This window comes from Triticum aestivum, chromosome 2B (genome assembly GCF_018294505.1).
Source record: "Triticum aestivum cultivar Chinese Spring chromosome 2B, IWGSC CS RefSeq v2.1, whole genome shotgun sequence".
Taxonomy (NCBI): Eukaryota; Viridiplantae; Streptophyta; class Magnoliopsida; order Poales; family Poaceae; genus Triticum; species Triticum aestivum.
The window spans coordinates 42,036,408-42,055,710 of record NC_057798.1 but is presented as its reverse complement, the minus strand read 5'-3'; the positions used below and the strand labels follow the sequence as shown (position 1 = coordinate 42,055,710).

General features: G+C 42.2%; 1 protein-coding gene across 1 annotated transcript; it reads right to left on the bottom strand.

Moving 5' to 3' along the window:
- Nucleotides 1-505: 505 nt before the first annotated feature.
- Nucleotides 506-2,172, bottom strand: LOC123038899 (uncharacterized). Its single transcript, XM_044462290.1, has 5 exons — nt 2,152-2,172; nt 1,465-1,626; nt 1,334-1,387; nt 1,040-1,186; nt 506-880 (listed from the first exon to the last, which is right to left on the bottom strand). The coding sequence occupies exons 1-5, from the start codon at nt 2,170-2,172 to the stop codon at nt 506-508; spliced, it is 759 nt and encodes a 252-aa protein (XP_044318225.1).
- Between the last annotated feature and the right edge of the window lie 17,131 nt (nt 2,173-19,303).

Sequence of the window (19,303 nt, the reverse complement as noted above, 5' to 3'; positions counted from 1 at the left end):
ACAAGCTTTCTCGCCATCTCTTTTTGATTATCTTGTTTCAAAAATTAAAGTATCAAGAGATATAGAATTACTTTGCAGTTTCTGAACTGAGTTGCATTGTGCTTATTTTGTAAGCTGCCGGTAAAAAATTACGGTTGTTCTATTACTCTTATTATAGATTACATATCAAGAACTTTTGTTATCCCGTTTTTGCCCTTCCACCTTTTGTCAGAACACAGCTTGATCAAAAAATAAGTGTGATGCCAAATATCAAATAATCTAAGAGCTAATATAATAGGCTGGACGAAGTTACAGTAATCCATCATATAATACCAAATGGAATTTACCTCACTGGGTTTTCTCTATAAAACATGGGTTCTTGTTTGTCCTTCAATATATTTAAAATAGTTTATGGTTTATTAAGTCATCAAGGCCGAGAAAAACTTGTGTCCTCAACCAATACAACCATTTGTAGATAATAGTTTATGATTTGTTACATCATCAGAGGCATGAAAAACTCGTGTCTTCAACCAATACAACCGTTTGGTCCACCATAGTAAAATATGTAGCCCCTATTGATTATAACAGTGAAGTCAGTTTCTTTGTAGCAATCTGGCCTGTCAACTAACTTAATCATGCGAGTTGTAATTGGGTCTCGAGCATGGCCGTTGGCATCGTAGATCTTAATATGCTTAAAGTATGCAGATCTCTTATCATCTTCATCATCCGGGAACTGACCACTTCCCATTGGAGGGCCATGTGTATTTTTTAGGTAATTCACAAATCCTGTCAGGGCTTGTATTCGTGATTCTCCAGGGCAAAGTTGTCCTGGAAAATGCCCCAAGAATGATGGACTGTCTAAATCGTGTCGATACACCACCCAATCCCCAGAGTTCGGATCCTGCAGTATACAATAAACAAGGGATGATGGTCATAAATGATATTTTTCATGCTACATAAGTGTAAAGAAACTAGATAGCTTGCAAGGAATCTCTTGTGAACACATGCCAATGCAATCTTATAGGGAATTAGGGATATCTACTAGGACAACAGGGGGGGCCTTGTTTAGGCTAAGCCTGGCGTAGTGATCGGCTTGGCCATAAATTGACGGGGGAGAAATAGCTTGGCCAGGCACTAGTGCAGCTCCTCTTGCAGGGACAAATCCTGGGCACTGCAAGTTATAGCAGCCTGCAGATTTGGTGTCCCTCTGAGAAATGGTACAAGGCGACATGTATTAATGTTAATGTATACATAGCTATACTTAATATAAACGAGTCCAAAGAGGAAAAAAAGGATAGGTTTAGTGACACCTCAACATTATGTACTTTATCAGAATGGCATGGTATACACTTACCGTCGTGTATGTAAAGAATCGAACATCTCGGTTATGATACAAAGAGGGGGAAACCTGCAAGCCAACCCATAATTTAAATAGCACTTCTTGAAAAGCATTTGAGTTTGTCAGAATGGGTGATATGTATGTACATGAAACCCTGCTTCAATTAAGCTGTAGTGTTCCCCTTCTTGACAATAGATCTGTATGGCTGATCCGGAGTCTTGAGAGTTTTCTTGATTAGGTGAACCCCATATACTCATTTCAGCTCGAAGACCATAGAATTTTCCTGGCTCCGTGTGCCACATTGCATACTATTTATATAAAGATGTAGCTCAAATTAGTGAATAATCAGAAAAAATTGTACTAGTGCACAAGCAAATTACAACATTAAGGTAGCTTCTTGCCAGCGATAAGATGCTCTTCTTCCTAGAACTTACAACGTGGTGCTTTTAGGTGATCCTCTGGACGCTATCAGGATTTTCCTATACTTTAACCAAGTAGGTTTGGCTCGAACAATCCTTCTCAACAAGGTGCATGGGTCATGCCGATGTATTGGTTAACTCCTAGCTAAGTGTTGGCACATCAGGATTAGTATTACATATTGCATGCATACATGGAACTTCTCGGTAAGGAAATACGATGTACACTCCAAGTCCAAGCTAAGTGTTGGCACATCGGGATTAGTAATACATAGAGCATGAATGGAGCTAGATCCGTTTCTGAATCAATTTGGTGTGGTGTATTGATTTTTATATATTGCATTACTTGTCTTGATCTGTATCTGGATCCATTTGGGTTTGGTGCATTAATTTTGTATATTGCATTCTTTGTCAAACCAGATCTGTTTCTGAATCCATTGAGTGTAGTGCATTAATTTTGTACTCCTTCTGTCTGAGTTTATTAGGCCCACTTTTATTTTGGACCAAAGTTTTGACATGAATTTTAACTAATAAAATTTACACTATATGTCACAAAAATTGTACCGTGGAAAACCTCTTTCAAATACAAGTCTAACAATATACTTTTTGTAGCATATACTTTACATTTTTTAGTCAAAGTTGGATCCAAAATACAAGGGGGCCTAATATACGTGAACAGAGGTAGTATATTGCATTCCTTGTCAAACCAGATCTGTTTTTCTTTTCTTTCCTTTTTTGCGAAAAAACAAGATCTGTTTCTGAATCCATTGGGTGTGGTACATTAATTTTGTAGATTGCGCTGAAGAGAAACATATTCGTAGTTCCATTCATGCATGTAATCTAGATTGAGCAACTATTTCCTGCTGTTACGAAAGTTATAATTTTGGACATAGGTAAAGTACTTACTATAAAATCATATGCATACATTTGTCTCTAGAAGTACTTCCACAGTGTGCAATTTTAGTATTTATACATATTCTCTGATTGATGTTTCTGGGAACTGAAGATCTAACGATTTGGGAAAATTCCTTCACGCCTTCCTGTTCATCACATAACAAAACAAATAGGATTCAAATCTAACACGGAGGGAGGGAGGGAGTGTCGTACATGAGATATGGTGTTGCCTTTTCCATCAGTTTTCATTCTCCTGTTGAGCTGAAAAGGGTTGGATCCTGAAAGAGTGCCATCCTAGAAAATGTTTTTTCTGGAAAGTTAGGACGATTGTTGTACCAAATCCACAAAACATAATTATTTCCTTGCACATGTGGTGTTCTAATATCTAATTGGCGACATAACTGACAGAGAATAATTACAACAGAATACAAATATTGGTACTTTTCATGATCAAGTGGTCATGTAGGTACAAGAACGTGGTGGATACATAAGAAATATTAGAAAGGGTTATATGTTTTGACAAGCTAAAAGTAAATTTAATTTTACCTTCTCATTTGTTTGTAGGCTGCCACCCAGATCTATTGATTCGGCCAAAGTGATGTAATAAGGAGCAAATGAAAATAAGAGAAATATTGGTATGATAACATGACCCTGACCAGAAGCCATGGGTACAAGGAACTGTCTTCCTTCAACAAAACTTATAATTTTGTGGTTCCTTATACTTGTGTGTGACCTGGGCAATGCTATATATAGAGTAGAGGTAAAAAAAATTCTATAGAATGGTTTAGACCATTTCTTGTACGCGTTCGCTCAACATTTATTGAATGGCTGATTTGATGATCTTTCTTTGTATTTGGCTATATATCAATTTTTCCATGAATGTTTTTTAATAGTTACTTAATTTACAATCATTGCATGTCCAATTTCCAGATAAGGAGACACTTATTGTTTCATGATATTTCATTAATAACGGATTTGCTTATATCCAATGAATGGTTGTCTGATGATATGTCTTATTTTTCTATGGATATGTATCGGTTACTCCATCAATATTCACTAATAATAGACTTGGTTTAAATTGTAACCATTTATTTTCATAGATTTTTTTCAAACTCGTTGGTAGCCTACTTCGACCTACTCCCTTCGATTCATCAGTGTAATGGAGGGAATCACCCTTTCATGGGCCAGTACTCTCCTCCTAGCCCAACTAGGAGCCCATGGACTCATGGACAAAAGATTGGCTTGTTTAAATTATAAGTGGTACATAACTTCAGTCTAGAGAATTCGATGCTATGCTGCATAATCGGTTCAATTTATGTTCGTGTCATCTTAAGTTCTTGCCTTGTGCAACAAATTCATTTTTTTGGAAGCACGGTACAAACGCGAATGCTTCATTGTGCAACCATTGCAAGTGCTTGCGGTGTTATGCAACATATAGTTGTTCAAAGTTACCTTGTGTAATTAGTTCATATTTTGCATTCTATAATCTTTTCTACTTCTGAAGTTTCAAGTTTATGGTCCTCCGCAAACTTACTAAGCCACATTCCCTCTGTCTAACAAGTGGATAATCATAGCCTAGGACACGAAAGGGAACCTACGGGGATCGTTCTTTTATAATACTTTATAAAAAATTGATCCTTCCTCGCTGCCCTTCTCTCCAACCTCCTACGATGCCCTCCCCAAATCACCTCTCCCATGCCGCCTATCTCCCCCAGTCCTCTTCCTCCCCCTGCATTAAGCCACTAGTAGAAAACAGGGCATTTGTCCCGGTTTGTAAGGTCCTTTAGTCCTGGTTCTTGAACCGGGACTAATAGGTCGTTACTAATGCCCTTAATCTTTAGTCCCGTTTCTTACACAAACCGGGACAGATGGGCCTCCACGTGGCTGATGCGGCGAGCCCAGGCAGGAGGCCCTTTGGTCCCGATTGGTGGTACCAACCGGGACCAATAGGCATCCACGCGTCAGCATTTTATGTGTTGGGGTTTTTGTTTTTTTTTTGAAAGGGGGGGGTGTTAGGGGGGTTTTGGAGGGTTAATTCAGGTGTTTCATATATTGTGTTAGCTAGCTAATTAATACAGAGAAGTGTCCTCTCTTATCTTCGTGCTTGGTCGATGGTACGTACTATACGTATAGAGAGGACTAGACACGCTAGGTCGTAAGAAAATGAAGGAAACAAAAGATCGTCATGAACATATGCATACAGAGAGAAGTGATATCGATCACCTCTCCTTCTCTGAGAGATTGGTCGAACAACAAGTTCTTGTATATCTATCCGACGCTATATACAATATAATTATCTCTTACAATATAATCTCCTAGTTCCAAATGAACGCATAGTCCACGTGGTATTCTCCGTCTTTGGCGATCACGTGGTCAAGAAAGAATGCCGCCAATTCCTCTTGAATTCCTCGCATACGATCTGGTGGTAGGTTCTTCCCGCATCCGAAATATCTAATTTGAAGAAGGGGGTCAATAAATATATATGAGTAAATGAAACTGAACACAAATGATGGTAATAAAATAAAATTATGAATATTATTATTTACGCACTTCATATTGTTTGCCGGAGTAGCCCCGCTCACAGGTCGTGTGGCGAATGGACTCGCAAATGTAGTATCCACAGTAATTATTCCCTTGTTCCTACCACAACCATTTTACAAGAAATAGAGGTCAATCAAACTGATAATTATATAGCAAGCATGCTAAATGGTATTGATAAAACTAGCGCTTGAATCACTATAGGAGATGCGTGGAACATGCTACTATAATACTTACTTTCGGGTGTCTAAATTGCAACTTCTTCGGTAGTCCCGGAGTTTTTGAGGTGAATTTATTCCAAACCCTGTCAGACAAAGAAAACAATTACTTCATATCAGGAAATGAACAAATTGAAGTTGCCGATATGGTGCGATAATGATCGATTTAACTTACTTCTCTAGAATTGCAGTCATGTCCGCGTACTCCTTGGGATCTTTTTGTCTCGAGTCTAAGACGGTTACTAGTCCCTGCTCAAGCTTAATCTCTAGGAGAATATAGTGGAAGCTACGCACGCATGCATAACTCATCAATTACATTACTATAACCTTGACTAATAAGGGAAACCGAATATGCACAAGACAGTAACACTCACTCGAATTCGTAAGGGAAGAGTATTACAGCTTTGTTTTGATATAATACAAACGATTGTAGAAGCTTGACCTCTATATCTTTGGCTTGAAATTTAACCATATATGCATCTATGAGATTTGTGTTAATGAACCCAATATCACCGATTTGTCTTTTCTTCAATTCGGCGATCTTCAATCTGCATAATATAGTGAGGATAATTAAAAATACATGCAATGAAAGAGCTGACCTACATATAGAGACTTAATGACAGAAGTAGTACTACTTACAGGCAGTAGCAAGTGATCATTAACTTATCGAGGGCCTTTAGATTGAAAAACTCAAAGAACTCCTCAAATGGAACATTCAACAGTTCAATTCCAACGAGGTCATGCTCCTCTTTAACTCTGAGCGTCAAAATATTCCTCCCCTCAGACTCTCTACAGGTTTTCATATACCAATCATGGAATCTTCGCATCATCGTTGTTAGAGATTTTTCATCTTTGACGAGAGGCTTCCCGTACACGTATTTGTGTTCGTCCACCTCCAAGAAATCAAAATGTGCATCGTCGGGCAGGTAATCTCCAAGATCGTTATAACCGGGCACCATCCCGCCCGGATGATTCGCGACGACGCTAGACACCTGGAGCGGGGGCAACAATTGGTTCGCTTGTTCGCCGAGCTAGGCAACTTTTTTCCCAGCTCGTCGTTCTGCTAACCTTTGACCACTGACAGTACTTCCCGACCGCTCCGCTTCGATAAATGACTTTGTAAGAATGCGCTCATCGTTGTCTTTCACCGGAGACTTTGGTGGTTTCGTCAGGGCAGCCAGAGTACACTTCGCTTTTACCGGGTCTATCTTCTCCTCCGGAGGTGGATTTTTCTTTGCTTTGACCCCTTCAAAGAAGTTGGTCACTTCAGCTTGCACGATCTTCGTGTTTTCCTCCTGGCTCCTCTCGTATGGTAACTTCTCTGGAGTCTTCAGAGAAGGACCGTATCTGTATTGCCTGCCTCTGGCTGTACTGCTAGACGCCGGAGCAGACGGAATGGCTGCGGTTTTCTTTCCTTTCTTACGAGGCGGAGGAGAAGGACGACGCGCCGGAGCAGCCGGAGCGACGGCGGGTCTCTTCCGCCCTTGTTGACGAGGCGGAGAAGGAGGTGGCTGGCTGCTCGGGCGCGCAGGCGCAGGCGGCGGAGAAGGAGGCGGAGTGCCGCCACGCGCCGAAGAAGGAGGCTGAGTGCCCTGATCCCTCGCCGGAGGAGGCGGAGGAGGAGGCGGAGTGTCCTGACTCGCCGAATGAGGAGGAGGAGGCGGAGGCGTCCAGTTCAGAAGGTTGATGAGCTCCTTCCGCCATAGGCATGGAGTCTTCAGAGAAGAACCCAGCCGAATCTCCCCTTCACCCGTAGGGTCGTCAAGCTCAAGGTCCTCAAATCCGTCCGTTATTTGATCCACCATCACCCTAGCATATCCTTCTGGATTCGACTGGCCGTGGTAGGTTGTGCTAGGTTCAGTAGGTAAAACAGAGCCAATAGTCACCTTCACTTTCAATGTCATCCATCGTGCTATAAGGAGGCAATGTTGAGACTCTGTGATAGCATCCACGGGGTAGCTAGTAGGAGCCGTGAAGACATGCTCCAGCTGCTGAGTCTGCTCGGTGGAAGCCACGCTGCTTCTCCGCTGAGATGACGGGGTAGCTTCAGGGGAAGCTTCGGCAGGTCGTTTGCTGCGATCTGCTTCTCGTTCCTCTAGCCCTTGTACCCTTTCGTGCAGCGCCTGCAGTTGGCTATGCTCCACTTTCTTCCTCCTCTCCTAGCTTTTGTAACCCCCTGCGTCCGGAAACCGAGCCTTCCACGGAAGGGAGCCTGGCGTGCCTCGTGTCCGTCCAGGGTGCTCAGGATTCCCAAGGGCCATTGTGAGCTCGTCCTTCTCTCTGTCTTGATCGAACGTCCCTTGCTGCGCTTTCTCAATATACTCCTTAAGCCTCGTGACGGGTATTCGTAGTTGCTCTTCCGTCCAAACACACTTCCCTGATACAGGGTCCAAGGTTCTGCAAACCCCGAAGAACCAAGTCCGGCAACGGTCTGGCCAGTTCAATGTCTCTGGTTCGACCCCTTTAGCAATCAGGTCATTCTCAGCCTTGTCCCACAAAGCTCGGGCTTTGAGGTAGCCACCTGACCCCGTGCGATGGTGATGCTTCTTCTTCGCAGCATTAATCTTGTTTGTCGCTGACATCTTCTTACTCTTTTCCGATGTCTTGTGGGCCACAAATGCGGGCCATTAATCTCTGATCTTCTCATACTTTCCGATGAATTCTGGTGTCTTTTCTTTGTCGACAAATGTTTTCAGCTCATTCTTCCACCTCCTGAATAGTTCTGCCATCTTCTTAAGAGCATGAGACTTGATCAATTGCTTTATAACTGGCTTCTTCGGATCCTCCTCTGGCAGTAGGGTGAAATTTGCCTTAAGCGTTGTCCAAAGATCTTCTTTCTGCATATCGGAAACATAAGACACCTCAGGGTCTTCCTTCTTAGGCTTTAACCATTGCTGGATACTGATCGGGATCTTGTCCCTAACAAGAACCCCACACTGAGCACGAAATGCATCCCTTGTCCAGATGGGTTCAATCGGCTTGCCATCGTGCGCGATTGCTGTGATCTCAAACCTTTCATCCGAGCGAAACTTTTTCTTCGGGCCTCATTTCTTTACCGAAGTTGAGCTTGATCCGGAGGGCTAGAGAAAAGAAGAAAGACGAGAGTTAATTAATATGTGTACATATGAAAACAATGAATGCATCAATTAGCTAGTCAGCACGGGCTTAACTAATATATATATATATACCTCGCCGGACTCGGTTCGGTCACCGGAGCCGTCATCACGGTCTCCTTCTTATACCTCCATTGGGTCACCAGAGCCATCATAATCATAGCCCTCTTCTTGTACCGGCACTAATGGGTCACCGGAGCCATCATAATCATAGCCTTCTTCTTCACCCTGTCCTTCCAGACCATCGGTGTCGTTGAGAAATGACGCAACTGTTGGAAATATGCCCTAGAGGCAATAATAAAATGGTTATTATTGTATTTCCTTGTTCATGATAATTGTCTATTATTCATGCTATATTTGTATTGACCGGAGACCGCAATACATGTGTGAATACATAGACCACAACATGTCCCTAGTGAGCCTCTATTTGACTAGCTCGTTGATCAACAGATGGTCATGGTTTCCTGACCATGGACATTGGATGTCATTGATAATGGGATCACATCATTAGGAGAATGATGTGATGGACAAGACCCAATCCTAAGCCTAGCACAAGATCGTGTAGTTCGTATGCTAAAGCTTTTCTAAATGTCAAGTATCTTTTCCTTAGACCATGAGATTGTGCAACTCCCGGACACCGTAGGAATGCTTTGGGTGTGCCAAATGTCACAACGTAACTGGGTGGCTATAAAGGTGCACTACGGGTATCTCCGAAACTGTCTGTTGGGTTGGCACGAATCGAGACTGGGATTTGTCACTCCGTGTGACGGAGAGGTATCTCTGGGCCCACTCGGTAGGACATCATCATAATGTGCACAATGTGATCAAGGAGTTGATCGCGGGATGATGTGTTATGTAACGAGTAAAGAGACTTGCCGGTAACGAGATTGAACAAGGTATCGGGATACCGACGATCGAATCTCGGGCAAGTACTATACCAGTAGACAAAGGGAATTGTATACGGTAGGGTCTACACACTTCAGGTTCGATGACGCTAGGGTTATATGGAATAGATATACGTGGTTACCGAATGTTGTTCGTAGTCCCGGATGAGATCCCGGACGTCACGAGGAGTTCCGGAATGGTCCGGAGGTAAAGATTTATATATGGGAAGTCCTGTTTTGGTCACCGGAAAGGTTTCGGGTGCTATCGGTAACGTACCGGGACCACCGGGAGGGTCCCAGGGGTCCACCAGGTGGGGCCACCGGCCCCAGAGGGCTGCGTAGGCCAAATGTGGGAGGGGACCAGCCCCAGGTGGGCTGGTGCGCACCCCACCAAGGCCCAAGGCGCAGGGAGAGTGGGAGGGGGCAAAACCCTAGGTCTAGATGGGCCTTAAGGCCCACCCTAGGGCGCCCCCCTCTCTTCCCCCATTTGGCCGCACCCTAGATGGGTTTTAGGGGCTGCCGCCACCCCTAGGGAGGGAACCCTAGATGGGGGCGCAGCCCCTCCCCTTCCCCTATATATACTTGAGGTATTGGGGGCTGCAAAACACACGAGATGAACTCCCCCAAGGCGCAGCCTTACCTCTCTCCCTCCTCGTCTCTTGCGGTGCTTGGCGAAGCCCTGCTGGAATGCCACACTCCTGCATCAACACCACGCCGTTGTGCTGCTGCTGGACGGAGTCTTCCCCAACCTCTTCCTCTCTCCTTGCTGGATCAAGGCATGGGAGACGTCACCGGGCTGCACGTGTGTTGAACGCGGAGGTGCCGTCCGTTCGGCACTAGGATCTTCGGTGATTTGGATCACGACGAGTATGACTTCCTCAACCCCGTTCTCTTGAACGCTTCTGCCCGCGATCTACAAGGGTATGTAGATGCACTCCTCTCTCTCGTTGCTAGTCTCTCCATAGATAGATCTTGGTGACTCGTAGGAAAATTTTGAATTTCTGCTACGTTCCCCAAAAGTGGCATCATGAGCTAGGTCTATTGCGTAGATTCTATGCACGAGTACAACCCAAGTTGTTGTGGGCATTGATTTTGTTCAATATGCTTACCGTTACTAGTCCTCTCTTGTTTCAACGGTATTGTGGGATGAAGCGGCCCGGACCGACCTTACACGTACACTTACGTGAGACAGGTTCCACCGACTGACATGCACTTGTTGCATAAGGTGGCTAGCGGGTGCCAGTCTCTCCCACTTTAGTAGGATCGGATTCGATGAAAAGGGTCCTTATGAAGGGTAAATAGTAATTGTCATATCATGTTGTGGCTTTTGCGTAGGTAAGAAACGTTCTTGCTAGAAACCCATAGCAGCCACGTAAAACATGCAAACAACAATTAGAGGACGTCTAACTTGTTTTTGCAGGGTATGCTATGTGATGTGATATGGCCAAAAAGAATGTGATGAATGATATGTGATGTATGAGATTGATCATGTTCTTGTAATAGGAATCACGACTTGCATGTCGATGAGTATGACAACCGGCAGGAGCCATAGGAGTTGTCTTTATTTATTGTATGACCTGCGTGTCACTGAATAACGCCATGTAATTATTTTACTTCATTGCTAAACCGTTAACCATAGTAGTAGAAGTAATAAGTTGGCGAGACAACTCATGGAGACACGATGATGGAGATCATGATGATGGAGATCATGGTGTCATGCCGGTGACGATGATGATCATGGAGCCCCGAAGATGGAGATCAGAAGGAGCAAAATGATATTGGCCATATCATGTCACTTTCATTGCATGTGATGTTTATCATGTTTATGCATCTTATTTGCTTAGAACGACGGTAGTAAATAAGATGATCCCTCATAATAATTTCAAGAAAGTGTTCCCCCTAACTATGCACCGTTGCAAAAGTTCGTTGTTTCGAAGCACCAAGTGATGATCGGGTGTGATAGATTCTAACGTTCACATACAACGGGTGTAAGCCAGATTTACACACGCGAAACACTTAGGTTGACTTGACGAGCCTAGCATGTACAGACATGGCCTCGGAACACAAGAGACCGAAACATCTAACATGAGTCGTATAGTGGATACGATCAACATGAAGATGTTCACCGATGATGACTAGTCCGTCTCACGTGATGATCGGACACGGCCTAGTTGACTCGGATCATGTATCACTTAAGATGACTAGAGGGATGTCTATCTGAGTGGGAGTTCATTAGATGAACTTAATTATCCTGAACATAGTTAAAAGGTTTTTGCAAATTATGTCGTAGCTCGCGCTTTAGTTCTACTGTTTTAGATATGTTCCTAGAGAAAATATAGTTGAAAGTTGATAGTAGCAATTATGCGGACTGGGTCCGTAAACTGAGGATTGTCCTCATTGTTGCGTAGAAGGCTTATGTCCTTAATGCACCGCTCAGTGTGCTGAACCTCGAACGTCATTTGTGGATGTTGCGAACATCTGACATACACGTTTTGATGACTACGTGATAGTTCAGTGGGTAATGTTAAATGGTTTAGAATTGAGGCACCGAAGACATTTTTGAAATGTCGCGGAACATATGAGATGTTCCAAGAGCTGAAATTGGGATTTCAGGCTCGTGCCCACGTCAAGAGGTATAAGACCTCCGACGAGTTTCTTAGCCTGCAGACTAAGGGAGAAAAGCTCAATCGTTGAGCTTGTGCTCAGATTGTTTGAGTACAACAATCACTTGAATCGAGTGGGAGTTAATCTTCCACATGAGATAGTGATGTTTCTCCAAAGACATTGCCACCAAGCTACTAGAGCTTCGTGATGAACTATAACATATCAGGGATAGATATGATGATCCTTGAAATATTCGCGATGTTTGACACCGCAAAAGTAGAAATCAAGAAGGGCAAGGGCAAGAAGGGATACTTCATGAAACGACAAATTAGTTGCTGCTCCAGTGAAGAAACCCAGGGTGAACCCAAACCCGAGACTAAGTGCTTCTGTAATGAGGGAACGGTCACTGAAGCAGAACTATCCTAGATACTTGGTAGATGAGAAGGCTGGCAAGGTTGACAGAAGTATATTGGATATACATTGTATTAAATGTGTACTTTACTAGTACTCCTAGTAGCACCAGGGTATTAAGATACCGGTTCGGTTGCTAAGTGTTAGTAACTCGAAATAAAAGAGCTACGGAATAAACGGAGACTAGCTAAAGGTGAGATGACGATGTGTGTTGGAAGTGTTTCCAAGGTTGATGTGATCAAACATCGCACGCTCCCTCTACCATCGGGATCGGTGTTAAACCTAAATAATTGTTATTTGGTGTTTGCGTTGAGCATAGACATGATTGGATTATGTCTATCGCAATACGGTTATTCATTTAAGGAGAATAATGGTTACTCTGTTTATTTGAATAATACCTTCAATGGTCTTGCACCTAAAATGAATGGTTTATTGAATCTCGATCGTAGTGATACACATGTTCATGCCAAAAGATATAAGATAGTAATGATAAGTACCACCTACTTGTGGCACTGCCATGTAAGTCATATTGGTATAAAACGCATGAAGAAGCTCCATGTTAATGGATCTTTGGACTCACTCGTTTTTTTTTGAAAAGTTTGAGACATGCGAACCATGTCTATTGGTATGTACGCATGAAGAAACTCCATGCAAATGGATCGCTTGGGCTCACTTGATTTTGAATCACTTGAGACATGCAAATCATACCACATGGGCAAGATGACTGAAAAGCCTCGTTTTCAGTAAGATGGAACAAGAAAGCAGCTTGTTGGAAGTAACACATTTTGATGTGTGCAGTCCAATGAGTGATGAGGCATGCAGTGGATATCGTTATGTTCTTACTTCACAGATGATTTGAGTAGATGTTGAGTATATTTACTTGATGAAACACAAGTCTGAATTATTGAAAGGTTCAAGTAATTTCAGAGTGAAGTTGAAGATCTTCGTGACAAGAGGATAAAATGTCTATGATATGATCATAGAGATGAATATCTGAGTTGCGAGTTTGGTACACAATTGAGACATTGTGGAAATTGTTTCACAACTAACACCGCCTGGAACACCATAGTGTCATGGTGTGTCCGAACATCATAGCTGCACCCTATTGGATATGGTGCATACCATGATGTCTCTTATCGAATTACCACTATCGTTCATGGGTTAGGCATTAGAGACAACCGCATTCACTTTAAATAGGGCACCACGTAATTCCGTTGAGATGACACCGTATGAACTATGGTTTAGAGAAACCTAAGCTGTCGTTTCTTGAAAGTTTGGGGTTGCGACGCTTATGTGAAAAAGTTTCATCGTAATAAGCTCGAACCCAAAACGGATAAATGCATCTTCATAGGATACCCAAAATGGTTGGGTATACCTCCTATCTCAGATCCGGAAGAAAAAGTAATTATTTCTAGAAACGGGTCCTTTCTCGAGGAAAAGTTTCTCTCGAAAGAATTGAGTGGGAGGATGGTGGAGACTTGATGAGGTTATTGAACCATCACTTCAACCAGTGTGTAGCAGGGCACAAGAAGTTGTTCCTGTGGCACCTACACCAATTGAAGTGGAAGTTAATGATAGTGATCATGAAACTTCGGATCAAGTCACTACCGAACCTCGTAGGGTGACAAGGATGCGTACTACTTCAGAATGGTACAGTAATCATGTCTTGAAGGTCATGTTGCTAGACAACAATGAACCTACGAGCTATGGAGAAGCGATGGTGGGCCCGAATTCCGACAAATGGCTAGAGGCCATAAAATCCAAGAGAAGATCCATGTATGAAAACAAAGTGTGGACTTTGGAAGAACTACTTGATGGTCGTAAGGCTGTTGGGTACAGATGGATTTTAAAAGGAAGACGGACAATGATGGTAAGTATCACCATTAAGAAAGCTCGACTTGTCGTTAAGATGTTTTCTGACAAGTTCAAGGAGTTGACTGCGATGAGACTTTCTCACTCGTAGCGATGCTAAAGAGTCTGTTGGAATTATATTAGCAGTTACTGCATGTTTTATGAAATCTTGCAGATAGGATGTCAAAACATTGTTTCCTCGACGATATTCTTGAGGAAAGGTTGTATGTGATACAACCAGAATGTTTTGTCAATCCTGAAAGATGCTAACAAGTGTGCAAAGCTCTAGCAATCCTTCTAGGGACTGGAGTAAGCATCTCGGAGTTGGAATATACGCCTTGATGAGATGATCAAAGATTTTGGGTTTATACAAAGTTTATGAGAAACTTGTATTTCCAAAGAAGTGAGTGGGAGCACTATAGCATTTCTGATGAGTATATGTTGTTGACATATTGTTGATCGGAAATGATGTAGAATTTCTGGAAAGCATATAGGGTTATTTGAAAAGTGTTTTTCAATGGAAAACCTGGATTAAGCTACTTGAACATTGAGCATCAAGATCTATAAGGATAGATCAAAACGCTTAATAGTACTTTCAAATGAATACATACCGTGACAAGATTTTGAAGGAGTTCAAAATAGATCAACAAAGAAGGAGTTCTTGGCTGTGTTATATGGTGTGAGTATTGAGTAAGACTCAAGACATGACCACGAAAGAAGAGAGAGAAAGGATGAAGGTCGTCCCCTATGCTTCAAACATAGGCTCTATAGTATGCTATGCTGTGTACCGCACCGGAAGTGTGCCTTGCCATGAGTCAGTCAAGGGGTACAAGAGTGATCCAGGAATGAATCACAGGACAACGGTCAAACTTAACCTTAGTAACTAGTGGACTAAGGAATTTTCTCGATTATGGAGGTGGTAAAGAGTTCGTCATAAATGGTTACGGCGATGCAAACTTTGACACTAATCCGAATTATTCTGAGTAGTAAACCGGATTCGTATAGTAGAACAGATATTTGGAATAGCTCCAAATAGAGCGTGGTAGCTACATCTAGGAGATGACATAGATTTGCAAAGCACACACGGATCTAAAAGGTTCAGATCCGTTGACTAATAACCTCTCTCACAAGCGAGATATGATCAAACCCCATGGGTGTCGATTCATTACAATCACATAGTGATGTGAACTAGATTATTGACTCTAGTGCAAGTGGGAGACTGTTGGAAATATGCCCTAGAGGCAATAATAAAATGGTTATTATTGTATTTCCTTGTTCATGATAATTGTCTATTATTCATGCTATAATTGTATTGACCGGAAAGCGCGATACATGTGTGAATACATAGACCACAGCATGTCCCTAGTGAGCCTCTAGTTGACTAGCTCGTTGATCAACAGATGGTCATGGTTTCCTGACCATGGACACTGGATGTCATTGATAACGGGATCACATCATTAGGAGAATGATGTGATGGACAAGACCCAATCCTAAGGCTAGCACAAGATCGTGTAGTTCGTATGCTAAAGCTTTTCTAGATGTCAAGTATCTTTTCCTTAGACCATGAGATTGTGCAACCCCCGGACACCGTAGGAATGCTTTGGGTGTGCCAAACATCACAACGTAACTGGGTGGCTATAAAGGTGCACTACGGGTATCTCCGAAAGTGTCTGTTGGGTTGGCACGAATCGAGACTGGGATTTGTCACTCCGTGTGATGGAGAGGTATCTCTGGGCCCATTCGATAGGACATCATCATAATGTGCACAATGTGATCAAGGAGTTGATCGTGGGATGATGTGTTATGGAACAAGTAAAGAGACTTGCCGGCAATGAGATTGAACAAGGTATCGGGATACCGACGATAGAATCTCGGGCAAGTACTATACCGATAGACAAAGAGAATTGTATATGGGATTGATTGAATCATTGACATCGTGGTTCATGCGATGAGATCATCATGGAACATGTGGGAGCCAACATGGGTATCCAGATCCCGCTGTTGGTTATTGGTCGGAGAGTTGTCTCGGTCATGTCTGCATAGTTCCCGAACCCGTCACTACAAGAAATCGGTTAATCCATGACGGATATCCAATGACGTTATGAGAAACTGTCACGGATAAGGTGCCATCAATCCCACATACCCATGATTCGTCATGGATCATGACGGTTTCCAGATCCGTCATGGATCAGTGAGGCCCCTAGCCAGCGGATATTGTTTGAACCGTCACCTATTGTTACGGAGATGTGTCGTAATGAGATTGGGCCCAAGGCCCAACTCGTCAGGCTGCTATGGGGCCCAGCTCTCATGTGTGCACCCCTATTTCTCGCTTTAAGCATGCACACGGGACAGCCTCGTGTCGGTAGGAGCACAGATGGGCCGGCCCACGCGCTAGGGAGGCTCCAACCTATTTTTCCGTGTTTTGTTTTTTCACGTTTTATGGTATCATTTTTTGTTTTATTTTGTACTTTTGTTCATAGTTTAAATTATTTTAAATATATATATATATATATATATATATATACACATATATATTACAAAAAAATTTCAACAAAAAACATTTGGAAAAATATTGAATAAGTATTTGAAAATGTTATCAAGCATTCAAGAAAATGTTGAACAAGTATTTGAAAAATGTTTAAGCATTCGAAAGATGTTAAACAAGTATTTAAAAATGTTGAACATGCATTTTGAAAAATATTGAACATGTACTTGAAAATTGTTAATCAAGGGTTCGAAAAATAATGAACATATATTTGAAAAATGTTGAACAAGAAATTAAAAAAAATGTTAATCAAGCTTTCGAAAAATGTTTAACAAGTATTTGAAAAATGTTGATCATGTATATAAAAATGTTAAACAAGAATTTGGAAAAATGTTGATCATGTATATAAGAATGTAGAATGAAAAACAAAAAAGAAACAAAGAAAAACCCAAAAATGAAAACCAAACAAAAATGGGGAATAAAAAAATAAAAAAGGAAGGAACAAAATAAAAAAAATAAAAAAACGTTTGAAAACAAGAAAGACAAAAATCAAAGAAAAATGAAGGAAAATATGTACGACCCGACTTTGTCCCTTCAAAGAAAAAAACGTTTAAAAACAAGAAAGTCAAAATGTAAGAAGGTTTCACAAAAGTTTAGACATATGATATTTAGAAACCGGACCATCTCCAAAGAAGAATCTAGGTTTCTAAAGGGAACGGGTCAGATTTGAGGGCGCACCGACCACTGCTTCATCCGTTGGCCTTGAATATTTCTCAAACACTCAACGTACATCATTACGCGATCCATGCCAAAGTTTGGCATTTTTCACGGCATGTTTGCTACATTTAAATCAGTTATTGCATTTTGAGGCATTTAATGAATATAACTCAATTTTGAGCATACAAGTATATACAGATGTCTATGAAATTTCAAATTGGAATTAGTTACATGAATGGATCTTTTTGTTCAAATCTCTAACTAAAAAACATCATTCACCGGGTAAAGTATGTATAAACTATAAATAGAAATATTTTCATGTGTTACTTTTAGAACGAGTAGTTACATATGGAGATGAAGCATTGTATATGTTTAAAAAAATGTTCATACATATAAAAACATATAGTTATATTTGAAAAGTAAAAATGGTGTATAAAACAAAAACGTTCGGATACGTGAACTAAAAGAGAAAAATAGAAACATATATAGAAAATAAAAAGCAAAAGAGAAAGAGAAAAAACAACAGAACAAAAACAAAAACATGGTCAAAATTCCGGGCCGACCACGTGCAATGCTGGGCTAATTGAACCATAGCCCATAACGCTCCCAGCCGATACTGCGTTCTGATTGGTCAGTCTTCCCTTCACGCGGATCGCCCATCCTCGCGGTATGATCCAATGGTTGCCTCTTCGTCTCTTTCCCTTCCAGAACCCTCTCCCTGTTTCCTAGCCGCCAGGTTCTTTTTCCCCAGCGCCGATGCAGCACCATACCGCACTCCGCACACCTTTGTTGAAGATTTGAAGTCCAGGCCGGCCGCTCTGAAGATGTGCAACTGATGAGGCCGATATGTCCCATGGTGACGCGATGTGCCACCAAGGTAGCCAGATCGAGCCGGTCTGGGCGCCTGGCCTGGTGGATCTGGAGATCTCTGCCATGACGGCCAGGGGCTGCGCCGTGCTTGGCTGTCGCCTCCCCTTCGTCTCTGCTAGGCACGCATCCGTCGTCGGGGTGATGCGCCCTGCAGCCCGCTTGGGGGATGCGCGGTGCAGGGCTGCTCCCTCACATTCGTCGCTGTGTGGCACGCATCAGGCACCTTAGCCGTCTCCTCATCGTCAGTTAAGTGCCAGAGATGAGAGATCCTTCTCCCTCGGTTTTGCTTCTGTTTCCCCCTCCCTTTTTCTTCTGATTTTCCAAGACGGTCTAACTGTTTGTCTACGCATAGGTAGTTTTCTTGGAATCCTAATTGGTGGAGACGGTCAACCACTCACGAGTATGGTTTGATAAGAATCCTGTATTGAAGTCAAGTAATCATCCGAAGAAAGATGGTGTACCTTATTGAAGGGTTAGCACTGTTACCCCTGCAAACATTTCCTTCTTCAGAGGTAAGATTGTAAATATAAAATGAATATGGCATTGCTTGTTTCAAGTCAGAACTTTGGATGTGCTTGCAGTGTACCAATACCTGGGATTAATGGTGCTTAGAATATTTTGGTGATAATCCAGAAATGTCGACACCTTTTATTGGTTTTGGCAGTTGTTTAAACTTAAACAGACATGCTGCTAGCTGACATGCTTGACATATTTTTCATCATGTGACAGATATTGGTGCATGGGAGCATATTCAACAACAATGACATGTGTTCTGATGACTTCAGCCTATACGGGCGGATTTGCGGCCAGAAAAGCGAGAAGACTCTCGGTTGATGTCCAGTGAGGGGTGGTGCTGGCTGTAGAGTAGCATAGTGTTCTTGGGGTAGCATAATGTTCTCAGAGACATGCTTGTAAAATTATTTTTTGTTTTTTTCTGTCGCCTCCTGCAAAGTGTATTTTTGGTGTGTTTGTGTAATTTATGTT

Coding starts and splice junctions, on each gene's coding strand:
- LOC123038899 (XM_044462290.1), bottom strand. CDS start 2,172: ATGGATTCAGAAACAGATCTG. Junction 1,627..2,151: donor TGGATTCAGAAACAGATCTG/GTTTGACAAAGA, acceptor TTATATAAATAG/TATGCAATGTGGCACACGGA. Junction 1,187..1,333: donor GATTCTTTACATACACGACG/GTAAGTGTATAC, acceptor ACCATTTCTCAG/AGGGACACCAAATCTGCAGG.